Here is a 16520-nt window from a genome sequence, read left to right as displayed (position 1 = left end):
TAGGAAAAAAATCCCATACCTTTTCATTTCCCCCACCACCTTTCACACTTCTCATATTAAACTTTTTTACTTCCTCTTTCACTTCTTCCATGTAAGCATCTAATGGATCCAACTCTTCACCCTCCATTTCATTTCCTTCCTTTTCAGCTTCTGCAGGATCATCTTCATCATCTAAAATATCAGAACACACTTTGAATATGCGTTCAACAGGGAATAGTTCACAATCAGACCACACCCCTACTATTAAAGCCTTTTTTCTTAACTACCCAAATACCCTCCTTATCAATTAACCCAGGCACAAATACAGTTCAAATACTCATACTGGCAAGGTTTTAAATCAAATAAATATTAGTTTTGAATAATACTAATAATAAGAGATAAATGATAAATCATTAAACTGAAAAGAGGAAGAAACACTAATACATCTAAAAACTGGATCTCTGATATTATTTTACAACTACACTAATAGAAGCAAAACTAAAAACTTTGCTAAAAGGATTTTATTTCTCTTCTTTCAATCACTTTTCTTTAATCAGAGGAAGAAAAAATTAATAGCATATTCTAAAGACAATCTCGTGGTTTTTACATAACTATCATCAGGGAAGCGTGGTAGGCTGCAGTCCATGGGCTCACAGAGTCAGACACAACTTAGTGACTGAACAACATCATCACCATTTAAAGACATAATCCATTAATCCATTCAGAACAAAACACTCTGCTGAACTTTCACAGAGAATGAAAAATTTACAGGGATTTTCACACACACAAAAAAAGGAGCAAAATTCCCTTTTTCTGTTAAATCTCATTACTCCACTTAACTAACATCTTACACATCAAAATCAGTTGTGAAGTTGCATTTAGTTGTATTGAGTAGCTTCAGCTGCATTCAACAAATTCTGATAAATTCTCTTTTCATTTTTATTCTGCTACAATTATTTTCTAATTTTCCTTATTATGATTTCTTAGATACAACCATCATTTAAAAGTGGACAATTTCTATCCAAATACATGGAGTTTTTAAAGTATCCTTAATATTAATTTCTCATTTTGATACTAATTTCTCATTTAATTGCTTTCTTCGTTGCAATCACTCTCTGTTTCTTCAGTCTCTTAACTTTATTGAGACTTTCTGTTTTTTTTTTTTTAATTGAGACTTGCAACGATTATGTCCAAGTTCTCTCTTGGTAAATGTCACACTGCACTTGAAATATGTGTTATTTTCAAATATCTTTTGATATTGATTTCTAACATAATTTCACCATGATAAGAGAACAGACTATATGATTTCAATACATGTTGACCATGAAATTTTTATACCTTGCTTTATGTCCATGGATATGTTGCAGTATCTCTTGGTTCACAGTCTATGGAAACTTGAATAGAATTTGTATCCTGCTTCGGTGTGAAAACTGTAAATCTTAATTATGTTTAATTGGTTCATAGTGCTTTTGGGGTCTACTATACCCTTCTACTTTTCTATCTATTCATTCCACTAACTTTTGAGAGTTTGATACTGAAACTCCAACTAAATACCTTAACTTATCTACTTAAAAAATAATTGTAAAAATAGTGGAAATATATGTAACTTTTTTCTGTATTTTCCAAGTTTCCTGTAAATGTACTATCATACTTTCATAATTTAAAAAAGAAAAAAAAAAATCAAGATGTGCAGGGGAAATGCTGCTCTTCTAAGTTAGGGAAAAAATCATAGGGACTTGGAAACATACCTTTAACTTACCCTCACTACTAATATCCGAAGTAAAAAAATTAAAAGAGCTATTTACTGACTGCCCATAAGCATCCAACTCTCCACTCTAGAGTAAAATCAGTGATCCTTACTGAACGCTACTCTACAATTAAAATTTTAAAGTAAATATGAAAAGGGGCATTGAAAAATCTCAAAATAAATCTAGTGACTCCATTTCTAGGTATAAACCCAAAAGAACTGCGAGTTGGGATTCAATCAGATATGCACACACCAATACTCAAAGAAGCATTATTTGCAACAATCAAAAGATGGAAACAACTTATATATGCAACAACAGATGAACAGGTAAACAAAATGTGGTATATACATACAACGTAATACTATTCGACTTAAAAAGGAAGGAAATTATGATATAGACTACAACATAGATGAACCTGGAAAACACTCTGCTAAATAAAATAAGCCTAGTCACAAGACAAATATTACACAATTCCATTTATATACGGTACTTAGAATAAGCAAATTCATAGAATCAGAAAGTAGATTAGATGTTATTAGAAATGAAGAGGAAGGGGAGGCAGGGTAGAGAATTACTGTTGAATAAGGCAGGGGTTTTGTTTGGAATGATGACAAAGTTCTGGAAAAGTGGTGATGGCTGCACAACACTGAATCTGCTCAATATCACTGAACTGTACACTTAAAAATGGTTAAAATAGTAAACATTATGTGTATTTTTTCACAATAAAAAATGGTCTATTACTTACAATCCTAGAATATTCTACATGAATTGTTATTTAGGCTATTAGCAAACAAATGAATATACCATCATCGTCTTCTAAACTCCATTTTTTCCCTTGTTTCATCTCTTCGATTTCCTTTTTCAGTTCCCCTATGTTTTCCATGGCCTTTTTACGTTGCTCTTCTCGCCATTTTTCTACTCTTTCTTTTCGCTTTCTCATTTCTTCTTCTAGCTTATTCTGGTCAAAGTTCTTGGGGTGAAAATAAAAAATAAAGAGAAGAAAATAAGGATCAACAGTTTTACTCCTACTGACACTCCAAGTAACTTCTTCAAAGTATCAAAAAAGAAAAGGAAAAACAGGTGTCTACACAAAACTCCGAAATTCTGACCAGATTTAGATTACACATCTTTTAAATATATTAAGGAATAAACTAACAAAATGAAATCACAATGAAAAGTATCTTCAACTAATAAAGCAGAAAAGTGAAGTCACTCAGTCGTGTCCAACTCTTTGGGACCCCATGGGCTGTAGCCTACCAGGCTCCTCCATCCATGGGATTTTCCAGGCAAGAGTACTGGAGGGGGTTGCCATTTCCTTCTCCAGGGGATCTTCCCAACCCAGGGATCGAAGCCTGGTCTCCTGCATTGGAGGCAGATGCTTTACCACCTGAGGCACCAGGGAAGCCAGACAGACTTCAAATACACTAGCTTACTCTCCTTTTAGTCACTACCAATATGCACACATAAATTCAACTTCTCCCTCAAAGTGGAAACTAAAAGAACTGGCAAGCAAAGTTCCCTAATTATTACTCTCAACTGTAAATCCTTTAAACTTCTCCAAGGCTGCTTCCATGAGAAGGATTTTTTAATCACAATTTTCTATTTCAAACGAGTGAGTAAATGAAAGTTACTTATCAACATCATTAAGAAGTTCTGATCTTTTAGCCTTTAGGTCTAAGTTTCCTAGAAACAGCCTAGGAAAGCTTGCATCATGATTATCAACAATACTCGTCAAAGGAAAGACAAATCATTTTCACAGTCATAATCAAGGACTTAAAGATTAAGCATCATAAAAATCAAAATTTTATACATGCTACAATTATATAAATAGGTATAGAAACACACATGTAAAAAAACAATCAAAGAAAATACTATTAAACTGCAATGATGATGGCATTTAGGTATCTAGAATTACAGAGAATTATTTCTGACTTTCCAAGTATCTTATAATATGGTTATATTTTTAAAATAAATTTATTTCTTAAACAAACAAAACCTCTGTCCCTGAATTTACCTCCTTCATAATTCCATACTCTCTGAAGATGAGCCCCAGAAAGCTTATGTTTTTTTCTCAAGGTCACCCAGTCATTCCATAGTAGAAACTAAAGCAGAAACCAGACCTCAAGACTTCTTGGGTTAATTTCTTAGATAACCTGCTCAGCAAGCAGATCCCTTAAAAAAAGAACCACTAAAAAAAAAAAATTTGACCTCAAAAATAAAAAAAGAGAAAGTGAAGCTATAATATATTGTAAAATGGGCAAAAGATATGAATAGGCAATTCAAAGAAAAGTGCAAATAGTAAATAAACTTAAAAATGTCTTATTTAATTATTGGTTTACATTTTGTTCATAGCACTTAAAAATATTTACTCATGTTTAAACACACGTAATTCAAAATAAGAAGAAATCAATTACCTCCTATAACATTTGCAAAAATGAAATTTCAAAATGCCTATGTTGGCAAGAATGTAAAGAAACAGACATTTTCACGTCTAAAATCTTAATTTTCACAATATTTGTGGAGGGCAATTTGATACTATCAATCAAAATGTTAAATCTTTAGACCAGCCCTCTGGATCTGAGTCCTCATCCTCCAAATTCAACAAACTGGATCAAAAATATGCGAGAAAAGAAAATTTCAGAAAGTTCCAAAAATCAAAACTTGAATTTGCCCTAGGCTGGCAACTGCTCACACAGGATTTACATTGTATTTACAACGATTCACACAGCATCTACATCATATTGGGTATCATAAGTGATCTAGAGACGACAACCTATGCAGGGAGGATACCTATGGTTACACTAAGTCATTTTATATAAAGGACTTGAACACCAGAAGGTTTTGCTATCCAAAGGGGTCCTATAACCAATCCCCCTCCAATACTGAGGGAAAGCTGTATACCCACTGACAAAGTAATTTATCTTACTGGTATTAATTTACCCTATACTATATTCACAGAACACACGTGTACTAGGGTTAACCTACCATTGTTTATAACTGTGGACTAGAGAGGGCCTAAATACCCATTTACCTTTTCTTCAACAAAACACTATGCAGGCATTAAAAACAACAAGCACACAGCTACATAAAGATATTCAACATTTAACAAAAGGAAAAAGAAAGGTATTCTACCTAAGTTAGAATCTTTGTATACTGCAATTTATTATTCTTAAGACCTTATATATTGATAAAGTAATTCATAATTTAAAAGCAACAAAAAAGCAAGGCACAGAATAGTGCATATAGTAATGATCACATTTTACATATAAAATTAGATAATGTGTATAGAAACATTTCAGAAAAATGTTCTCATGGGGAAAACTATCATTTTATATGCATTTTACAAACTTGCTATCATTTACTTAAAAATAAAACATACAGCATTAAAACCAAAAACCAGTCACTACAGAAACAAATTCAATACTATACTACTTTTTATGTTAGTAAACATACACCAGCATCCTTTTCTTTTTCGTCCTCTTTGTCATCTTTGTCTTTTTTCTTCTCTTTAGAACTTTCCCCACTATCTGTTTTCTCTTTGGATCTAGACCTGCCAAAAAAAAAGAGAGAGGGGGGGACATCATCTATCTGTTTTTGGAAACACTCATTTTAAAACACTTAGACTTGTATTTTACTTTTTAAGTAAGAAATAAACTTCCAAGGCTCAGGAGAATTTTTATATACCGTTAATAAACAATTTGGAAATACAATGAAGAATTAATCTCATAACACTAATTGCAAATATTACTCCATATCTGAAACTGACCAAAAGTAAATTGGACACAGCATGTAAAAATAATTACAAAAATTTAAATAAGAAATTAAAAATATAACAAATGGAGAACTATACCAAAACATTAACAGTATAAGACAACTGATATATGTAATATTTCAAATCCCAACAAGTTTGCATTTTGACCTTACTTATGGCATCTAAAAATGAGTTAAATTCCTTAACTGTACTATAATCAAATCAGTTGACCTTTCCCCTCCTTTATGATTAGTGTTTTTAAGAGGGCTTCCCTGGTGGCTCAGTGGTAAAAAATCCATCTGCCAATGAAGAGGACATGGGTTTAGGGAAGATCCCACTTGCCACAGGACAACTACACCTGTGAGCTATAACTACTAAAGCCACAGCATCTAGAGCCCGTGCTCCACAAGAGAAACCACTGCAGTGAGAAGCCCGCACACCACAACAAATAGTAGCCTCTGTTCACTGCAATTAGAGAAAGCCCACGTGCAGCAAAGACTCAGCATAGCCATAAATAAAAAATAAATACATCTTAAAAAATAAGGCACCCAGAAATTTTTCCAATTTTGATGAAGATACCCAGAGGTAAAGAAGATATTCTCCAGCATCAACTTCTAAAAATAGGACTGGATACCTCCTTCTCTGCGCAAAAAGCATTTCCAAACAGATTAAAAACCAAATAAGATGGTTACTTAAAAGTTTATAGCTTTGCCATCTTATTTGGTTTTTGATCTGTTTGGAAATGCTTTTTGCACAGAGAAGGAGGTAGCCAGTCCTATTTTATCAAAGGATAGCAAATGTCCCTGACACCATTTATTGGAAAAACTTTTCCCCACTATTTATGATGTCACCATAGTCATTTATTAAATGATCTTATATGTGTAGATTTGATTCTAGGTTCTTTATAAGGTTTCAGTAATCTATTTGTTTACCCCTACAATAAAGCCACACTCTTGATTTCTACAACTTTATGACAAGCCTTGATACCTGGTAGCAAAAGTCCTTATATCTTGTTCTTTGAAAGTGCTTCCTAATTTTATAACCAATCTGTTAAATACTTTTCTATTCATGTTTGCCAAGAACTTTTAAACATTAATGTATGTTGAAGTTAATAAGATGCTTTTCCTGAATCTACTTAAGTAACCATGACTTTTCTCCTTGAATCTTGGATCACACTGATAGAGTTTCTAATGTTAAATCAACTTTCCATTCCTGGTATAAACCCAACTAGTTTATGATTTGTCTTATCTTTTTGACAAACTGTTAAAAGCAGCATGCTAATCGTTTATGTTCAGACTGAGTACAGTCTATAATTTTATTTTTTTCACACTGCCCTTGTCAGGTTTTCCTCATCCTTTTATTAACTGCCTTCATTTTATGAATGTTTCTTCCTTCTAAGTCTTTGTTCCTCAAAAGTATCATTACAGAGTAAAAAGACAAATCAGACTAAAACATTTGCCACTCATATAGCAAAATACAATTATCTGGAATATTTAAAAACAAAAACTTCTACATACTAATTTTTAAAGAGGGAAACAAACCAATAGGAAAATGAGAAAAAGATTTAAACATGTATTTTTTTTTAACATGTATTTTTTTAAACATATACTTTAGAAGAAGTTTGAATGACCAAAAAACATATGGAAAGGTGTTCAACTTCACCAGTAATCAAAGAAATGCAAATTAATACCATAAGGATATTTTTATGACATGTCTATCAAATAAAAATTTAAAGGAATGACAATACCGAATACTGGGTATGAAGGGACACAATTCTCATATACTGCTGGAAGTGTAATTAGTATATACTCCTTGGAAAGCATTTGGGATTGCTTAGTTAAAGTGAAGCTATGTTTATTCTATGACCATGTAACTTCACTCCTAGATATACACCCAAGAGCAACTCAAACACATGTATATGCTAATATGCTTAGTCGCTCAGTGGTGTCCAACTCTTGAACTCAGGTCTCCTGCAATGCAGGTGGATTAAGTACTGTCTGAGCCACTGGGGAGCCCATACACATGTATACTAGGACACATATACAAAAATGTTCATAATAGCCTCAAAGTTAAAACAACTCAAACATCCATCTCTGCAGAATGGATAAATAAAGTGGTATATTTATATCACGGGGCTTCCAAGATGGCGCAGTGGGAAAGAATCCATCTGCCAATGCAGGAGACCCAAGAGACAAGGCTTCTATCCCGGTTCAGGAAGATCCCCTGGAGGAGGAAACGGCAACCTGTTTCAGTATTCTTTCCTGGAAACTTGCATGGATAGAGGAGCCTGGCAGGCTACAAGCCATGGGGTCCCAAAGAGTCAGACACGACTGAGCACACATATTTACACCACAGGAGAGTGGTTCAGCAATAAAATAAACTAATGTTATAAGCAACAGAGATAACTCTCAAGGTTTAGCAAAAACACAAAAGAAGACATTGCTCATTCATGTAAACTTAAAAAACACATAAACCTAAATCATTCTTTTTCCATTTATAAAGAAACAATTAGGACATTACTAACACCAAAGTCAGCAGTGATTTTATCTAGCAAGTAGAAAGCTGGGTTAGCAGAGGGACATGCAGGACTTCCGGTGGGATACAGACAATGTTCTATTTCCTAACTTCGGTGGTGGTTACATGAATCTTGCTTTACACTTATTTAATAAACTGCATGTTTATATTTCATTCATTTCTCTGAATTTATATTTTAAATTTAAAATTATCCCAATGGGCATTATAATACTGACCTGATAAAAGTAAAATTTATAAAGTAAAAGAGGAAAAATCTTCATAACCAATATGAAGAAAACATAAACAAAGTCATATATGCCAGTACACCACTTTAGAAACAGTAATAGGCAAAGAACAAAACATTAACAAGAGAAATATAGAGTAAACATATTACGTCTAATAGATATAACTAATATCTCAAAATTCAATAGTACTAACATCTTAAGGAAACATGTAGATTTAACTTACACAAGCAAAGCTCACCCATTATGAATAGCAGCTCAGCAACATAAAAATGTTATTTTTCAATCAACAGTAGAAATACTAAGAGAAATAACTTCAAAGAAAAAACATAGTTCCCACAAAGGTGTATATAAAATGTACTTCTGATCATTAACAGTAGGTATCAAATGAAGGAACAATGCAATATGAGTGTTAAAACTAACAGAATTTAGGTATCTTCTAAAAGCACTACAAGCTTTATAACTTATTGAAATAAAATTAAGGTAACAGCTCACGGTAGCAGCCAAATTCAGCATTTACAAGGATTTTTTTTTTTTTTAAGTGTAGGGAAGAGAGTTAGTTCCCAACCTTCATGATAGATACAATCAATGTTAACATTACCTATTCTCAGCTTTCTTGCTTTTATTGCCAGGACTGGAAGATCGGGATCTTCGGCCTCGGCTTCTACTCCTTGAACGTCTCCTGTCCCGACTTCGAGATCTTCTTCGTTCTCGACTTCTATCTCTCTCTCTACTTCTGGAACGCCTGCAAGGGGGATACGTTTCATTTATTCTATGACCAAGTAGAACTTCTATCTCAAATCATGGTTTCTGCCTCATGTTGAAAGAAGCTTCTAAATTATTACCATTGTTAAAGACAGATTTTAATTAACTATCAAATCAGTTTAACAGTAAAGCCAATTCTTACAAGTGGTTAATGGGAAAAATGAGGATACTAATTTCGAAATGATGTTTGTTGAAAAACGGAGGAAATATGTAGTAATAACTGTCCGAAATCTTTGACCTATAGAACAAGATCTAAATTTCAAAGACAGCTGAAATCTCAGTATAAGGATGGGCAGAATGGGGCTGTGGAAAGATGTCAGATACAAAAATTAGGGGATAAGAATGTCTATCCTGGTGCTGCTACTTACTAACTAGTGACACACACAGGGTAGATCAACTCTCTGGGTCTGTTTCCTTATCTATATAATGCAGAGACATCACCAAATAATCTCAAAATCCTTCTTGCTCTAAAATCTTGTAATTTTATTTTCACATCAAAAAGAGATCCAAAAAAAAAAAAAAAAAAACCAAACAGTTAAGAGACCAAATCTTACACGACACTTACTAAGTACTTGACTGTATTGTATGAAACTGTTCCTGAGGCCACATAATATAAAACTGAGTAAGTTAATACTATCCACATTGTTATGGGTGAATATTTTTCCTAAGAACCAATATCTCAAAAAGATAAAGTTCTTTCTGAGATCATTTCACAGCACCTGTATAACCATGTCTTCTTTCCTATTTTAAAGAGAAACTTTATTAGAAAACTTTTTTTGGCATGTGAGATTATTTCTATTTAAAGACTGTTTTTCACCACCAGGCAAGTTATAGATGCTTGGGTGGTACCAAGGAATATTTAATCAAGCATAAGTTTTTAAAAACTAGGATGTTCTTTGGTTAAATCTAAAAAAATTCTTTAAAATCATTTAAATTAAATTTAAATTAAATCATTAAATCATTTAAAATGATTTAATTAAAATCATAATAAAAATAAAATCATTAAAATTATTAAATCATTTAAAACAAGTGGACATGGCTCTGTTCTGTTCTCCCTTCTCCAGTCAGCTCTAGTGGTGGCTCTGAACACGTGAATCGGCTTTCTTGGGACAGGATTAGATTAGAACTCCCTCAATGGCATGTTACCTCAACTTTTACTTCTTTTTTTTAAACCTCTCCTGGGGGCTTTGAGAGTTCTTCGTGGTGTTGCACAACAGAAACCAACAGAACATTGTAAAGCAGTTTTTCTCTAATTAAAAAAAAATTGTTTTTAAGTTGTCTTTGGATTACAAGAAATACCACCTATCATTTACAAACTTAAAATACTGTTTGACCGAAAAAAAAAAAAAAAAAAAAACTGCTTGACAGTAGAAAGGGGGGGGAAAAACAGAAAGATTGTGTTCTAGGCAAACCACTTATGTACCTAATCAAATCAGCTGGGATTAAAACAGACAGCCAGCAAACAGACCACCAAATTCTACCACCAATTAAAGGGACCACCAAAACCTTTAAAGAAGCCTAATTTAGCTGAGAAGGCCCAATTTATCAAGAGTTCTTTGGAGATTAGTGTCTTACCTCAGACGCTTCCTGTCTCTGGACCGAGATCTTCTTTTATCCCTGCTACGAGACCTCTCTCTCCTCCTATCTCTATCCCTGCTTCTAGACCGTCTGTCATCTCCACGTTTACTTCTTTTGTCTGAGGGTGAACGACTTCTAGATCGACTTCCAGAGCGTCCCCGTGATGCTGATCGCTTCCGATAGTGGCTAGAATATTAAGTTAAAGATTAAGCTTAGCAAGCACACTTAGCCTCTATTACATCTTATTTATTTTACTGTTTTCCCTAAAAGTCTCAGCAGATGAACACTGAAAGGACTTTTTACAGATCAACTTCTTTAAAATTAGAGGGGAAGAGTGAACCCTTCCGCTACAGCACATGTAGAGAGGAAAAACTGTTAGAGAAGCAAGAACAGTAAGCAAGAGAGACCAAGTTCCTGCTTTTGAGGCTCAAGCAGCTTCGTGCTGTGGTAAAGGAAGAGACGACAAGTTAAAAAAAATTAATAAGTCAATACAATGTCACTTGGAGCTATGGAGAAAAACAGCTAAGAGTAGCATGGTAGCCAAATATGGAGAGTTTTATAGGCAGTTATCAGGACAGTCTTTTTTTTTCTTTGAGAAGGCTACTGCAAGACTTTAAGCATTACTATTTTTATTTTTTTTAAGTTTATTTATTTATTTTTGGCTGTACTGAGTCTTCGTTGCTGTGCCCAAGCTTTCTTTAGTTGCACCAGAGGCTACTCTTCATTGCAGTGAGGGCTACTCATTGCAGTGGCTTCTCTTGTTGTAGAGCATGGGATCTAGGCACTTGGGCTCAGTAGTTGTGGCTCACAGGTTTAGCTGCTTCACGGCACGTGGGATCGAACCTGTAACTCCTGCATTGCAAGGCAGATTCTTAACCACTGGACCATCAGGGAAGCCCCAAGCATTACTATTTTTAAAGCATTACTCTGGCTGCTGAGGAGAAAACAAACCTAAGAAAGGTGAGGGCAGAAGCAGGGAAGACAGGTAAACAGCAAGCAAGTCAGAGACAGTGGTGGCCTGGATCAGAACATCAGGTGTAGAGCTGTTGACAAGTATCAAAAGCTGGGTATTGGGTATTTTAACAATTAATTAAATGTCAAGTACAACAGCAAATCTCCTGCACAAGTTATGGAAGGCAGAGCAGAGGGGGAGAGGCCTAAGGGATGGAAGGGACCTTCTTGGGAAGGGCCCTAAAGGACTCATTTTGAAAGCAGTAAGAACCAATGGACATGAGAACATGGAAATACATAACTTTATGTTTATTTCAGAAGTATCATTCTGGCTGCAGTGTGGAATCAGTTAGGAGAGCAAGATCAGAGGAAGATGATGGAGATGTAGCAGTCTGAACAATATATGATTAAGGCCTGAATTAAGTCAGGGGAAGCAAGAATGGCAACAGAGTGCAGAATCTAACTGGATGTAAACACTGAGAGAAGGATGAGTCAAATAAATACCACTTCCAGGTTTCCCACCTGGGTGACCAGACAAATACCAATGCTTTCACGGAGATTTCAAAGACTTTTAAATAAACTTTCCGTAGTTATGGAAACTCTTTTTCCAGGTAAACGAATAAACACTATAGATTTGTTAAATTTCATCAAGCTCTACCCTTAAGCGTTGCCCATTTCCCTTAAAGTTAATTATACTTCAGTAAACTACTACTATCTTACTTATTATTTACATCCTACATATAAATTATCTTTCAGGAACCGCTAAATATTAACCAAATGTGTACATTAAGATAAAAATCTCAAGAGCTCAAACCAGGGAACAATATAAACTGTTTTTGAAAACAGTTCTAATAAGAGCTCCCAATTCTCAGTTTTAAAAGGATAAAAAACACATAACAAAGAAATCTGAGATCTATTTACAGAGTAAGTGTCCATGTCACAAGCATTTATTGTAGCCCAATAAAAGCCTAGTCATGTACAAAGTTATGGGTCTTGTAAAAATGTATGACCACACCCTCCTTTCAATTAACTTAAGAAAATATCCCGCGCTCACAAAGAACTAAAGAAGCCATAGGAGTCAAAGATACGGTCCAAACGGGAAGTGGTGAGAATTTCACTTGGGATCGCCATTGAATGAGGAGATCCGGGTAAGCTCCGCGGAAATGGCGGGATCTCTTAGAAGTCCTGGAAAGGTATTCCCGCTCCAGGGGCTCGAACCGGCCGACGGCAGAGCAGGGGAACCCTGTGCCTACCGCGCACCCAAGTGCAGCCACTCCCCTCAGCAGAGGTCCCCCAGCCCCTCCAGCAGCCGCGGGCAGCGCCGGCCACACGTGGGGTCGTGCTAGCCAGGCCGGGCCCCGAGGCCACCTCGCCTTCCGCCTGTACCGCTCGGCGGTCGGCACCCCGCCTTACCGTGACTCCCTGCCCATAGCGCCTGCTGTGGGAAACCGGCGCCCTTCGGAACCACGCGCAGGAGAACCGGAAAGAATAGGAGGCCGCACCGCCCTCGGCACGCCGGGAAAGGGGCACCACTAAGAGGCGGCCGCAGCCACAGCGGCAGCTGCAATCCGAACGCGGCCAACGAAATCAAGACGTGCTGGCGCCAGAGGCAGGAAGGAAAAAGCGGGCCGGAAGTGGTTGTGACTCCACACCGCCCCCTGTAGGCTGGAGGCCGCAAAGCACCGGCTGCGCGAAAATTGATTGCCTCCGCTGAGTTTTTCTTGCATAGTCACGGGAGCCCGCCGGTCTCGGTGCGGTAGTGGGTAATGCCTCAACCTTGCAGACCTTGGGAGGGTCTTTCTCACTAGCACTGAAGCGCCATAAAGATCCCCGAGCTGTTCCAGGAAGTATACTGACATCTGCTTTAACCTGAGCTAAGTGATGCTACAAACATTTCAATTCACTCTCATTCATTTATATATTCATTTATACATATTGTTACGTGTCAGGCATGTTCTAGATTCCAATGAGCTTTCAATGTAGTGGCAGACATGAAGTGAAGTGAAAGTTGTTCAGTCGTGTCTAACTCTTTGCCACCCAAGGGACTGTAGCCCGCCGGGCTCCTCTGTCTGTGGGATTTCTCAGGCAAGAATACCAGAGTGGGTTGCCATTTCCTTCTCCTGGGGATCTTCCTATCCCAGGGATGGAACCCGGGTCTCCTGCATTGCAGGCAGATTCTTTACTGTCTGGGCCACCAGGGAAGCCCAGTGGCATACATAGACATTAATACAAACACTTGCAGAAGTGTTACAACAGGAAAGAGATTCTACCATAGGAGTAGGATTCAGAAAAAGAGTTCCCTGAGGATGTGACCTTTGAAGTAAGATTTGAAGACTGAGAAGGAGTTAACTCCGTGAAGAGGAGGATGAGCTAAATATCTGTACACAAGATTATAATGGCTCTCTTGGCAGCATTCCAGTGCTTCCAATTCAGAGATCCAGGTTGGGATCCCTGGTCAGGGAACTAAGGTCCCACATGCCACAAGAAGCCACAAAAAAACAAAGATTATCATGGTTCTTAAAGTTGTCTGCACTTGGGAGCTTAAATATGTACATATGGATGCTTGTGTTCCATTCTGATATTCTGATTTAATTGGTCTGGAGTCCCTCCTATGCACTGGGAATTTTCAGGCTTCTCAGATACTTCTGAAGTACAATCCAGTCAAAGTGGAGAATGACTCACCTATTGGGACACACACTGAAATGTTGAGTTGTTTTAGCAGAAATCGATAAAGGAGTTGGGGACAGGCTCTCATTTACATGTCTCTGAACTATTTTATGTTCTTACACATGATAGAAAAGTTCCATATCTTCACTGTGGCAATCATTGCATGGATGCATGTCAAAATTCATTGAACTGTACACTTTATGCTTTTTTTTGGCCATGCCACAGCCGATGGGACATCTTAGTCCCATCCAGGGATCAATCTGAATCCCCTGCAGTGGAAGCACAAAGTTCTAACCACTGGACAGCCAAGAACTTCCCTGAACTATATGCTTTGAATTGGTGTGTTTTACTGTATGGAAACCTTACCTCAATAAATTTGAATTTTTACAAAATGAAATCAAGAAGTTAAGACCCCAAGACAGGCTTCTGCCCTTCATCTGTGATTTGCTGACCACTTGTGGCAGCAGTTCAGCCCACACCAAGGGTAGACAGCCTGAGCCAGTATGTGACAGAATGGACATCACGGAGTCTGGTATCAGAGTAAATTGTTCATATTTGGGCTGAAGGTTAAGGAGTGTAGGTTTAAGTCTAAAAGAAATCAGAAGATGTAAAGATGTAAACTGTGGAACAGTGAAAAGTGGTCAGATTCTGGATGTATTTCCCAGGCAGCTTTCCAAACATGAATTGATAAAAAGGATGTGAAATGCACTGGTAAGAGGAGGAATAAAGATGACTCCTAGGTTTTGAACAGAGCTACTATGGATTGTGGTGGATTTGTGGAGATGAAAAAGGCTTGGACACAGCAGATTTGGTGGGAAAAGGAGAGAAAAATTAGTGTTTCTGCCTCCAAGGTATCCAGAAGATGATAATGGCTGAAAGCGAATGTGTGAGTTTGGAGTTCAAAGGAGACTGAGGTTGGAGAGATAGAGATCATACTTTATAGAACGTATAATACAGATCTTCCTTGACTGAGGGTAGGGTTGCATCCTGATAAATCCATGCTGCTGCTGCTGCTGCTGCTAAGTCGCTTCAGTCGTGTCCGACTCTGTGCGACCCCATAGACGGCAGCCCACCAGGCTCCCCCGTCCCTGGGATTCTCCAGGCAAGAACACTGGAGTGGGTTGCCATTTCCTTCTCCAGTGCAGGAAAGTGAAAATAAAAGTGAAGTCGCTGAGTCGTATCCGACTCTTAGCGACCCCTATGGACTGCAGCCTACCAGGCTCCTCCATCCATGGGATTTTCCAGGCAAGAGTACTGGAGTGGGGTGCCATTGCCTTCTCCGGATAAACCCATAGTTAAGTTTAAAATACTGTAAGTGTTAAGTACATTTAATATACCTAACCTACCCATCATTTTAGCCTACCTCAGTTCAGTTCAATTCAGTTGCTCAGTCGTGTCCAATTCTTTGTGACCCCATGAATCGCAGCACACCAGGCCTCCCTGTCCATCACCAACTCCCGGAGTTTACTCAAACTCATGGCCATCGAGTCGGTGATGCCATCCAGCCATCTCATCCTCTGTCATCCCCTTCTCCTCCTGCTTCCAATCCCTCCCAGCATCAGGGTCTTTTCCAATGAGTCAACTCTTCGCATGAGCTGGCCAAAGTACTGGAGTTTCAGCTTCAGCATGTCCTTCCAATGAACACCCAGGACTGATCTCCTTTAGGATGGACTGGTTGGATCTCCTTGCAGTCCAAGGGACTCAAGAGTCTTCTCCAACACCACAGTTCAAAAGCATCAATTTTTTGGCGCTCAGCTTTCTTCGCAGTCCAACCCTCACATCCATACATGACCACTGGAAAAACCATAGCCTTGACCAGACAGAACTTTGTTGGCAAAGTAATGTCTCTGCTTTTTAATATGCTATCTAGGTTGGTCATAACTTTCCTTCCAAGGAGTAAGTGTCTTTTAATTTCATGGCTGCAGTCACCATCTACAGTGATTTTGAAGCCCCAAAAAATAAAGTCTGACACTGTTTCTACTGTCTCCCCATCTATTTCCCTCGAGGTGATGGGACCAGATGCCGTGATCTTAGTTTTCTGAATGTTGAGCTTTAAGCCAACTTTTTCACTAGCCAACCTTAAACATGCTCAGAACTGACACATTAGCCTACAGTTGGGCAAAATCATCTAACACAAACCCTACTTTATGACAGTGTTGACTATCATGTAGTTTATTGAGTACTGTACTGAAAGTTCTAGAAGGTATTGTAGGTCATCATAGAACCATTCAACTTCAGCTTCTTTGGCATTAGAGGTTGGGGCATAGACTAGGATTACCTGTGATATTGAATGAATTGCCTTGAAAATAAAGAGATCATTGTAAT

The 16520-nt window shown here is 37.3% G+C and overlaps 1 protein-coding gene across 2 annotated transcripts in view; it reads right to left on the bottom strand.

Moving 5' to 3' along the window:
* Positions 1-13121, bottom strand: part of DDX46 (DEAD-box helicase 46) — a 49650-nt gene extending 36529 nt beyond the window's left edge. Inside the window, exons 1-6 of one of the 2 annotated variants that reach the window (XM_065918583.1) lie at positions 12942-13121; positions 10575-10763; positions 8836-8979; positions 5181-5277; positions 2532-2697; positions 20-171 (exon numbers count right to left, since the gene is read on the bottom strand). In XM_065918583.1, coding sequence (XP_065774655.1) covers positions 20-171; positions 2532-2697; positions 5181-5277; positions 8836-8979; positions 10575-10763; positions 12942-12958 — 765 coding nt within the window. In that variant the 5' untranslated portion in view covers positions 12959-13121. The remainder of the gene's footprint in view (positions 1-19; positions 172-2531; positions 2698-5180; positions 5278-8835; positions 8980-10574; positions 10764-12941) is intronic. The other variant, XM_065918582.1, reaches the window with a different exon arrangement.
* Positions 13122-16520: the final 3399 nt, after the last annotated feature.

Source organism: Muntiacus reevesi, chromosome 1 (genome assembly GCF_963930625.1).
Source record: "Muntiacus reevesi chromosome 1, mMunRee1.1, whole genome shotgun sequence".
NCBI classification, from domain to species: domain Eukaryota; kingdom Metazoa; phylum Chordata; class Mammalia; order Artiodactyla; family Cervidae; genus Muntiacus; species Muntiacus reevesi.
The sequence above is the reverse complement of the archived record's forward strand: the minus strand, read 5'-3'. Positions and strand labels throughout refer to the sequence as shown.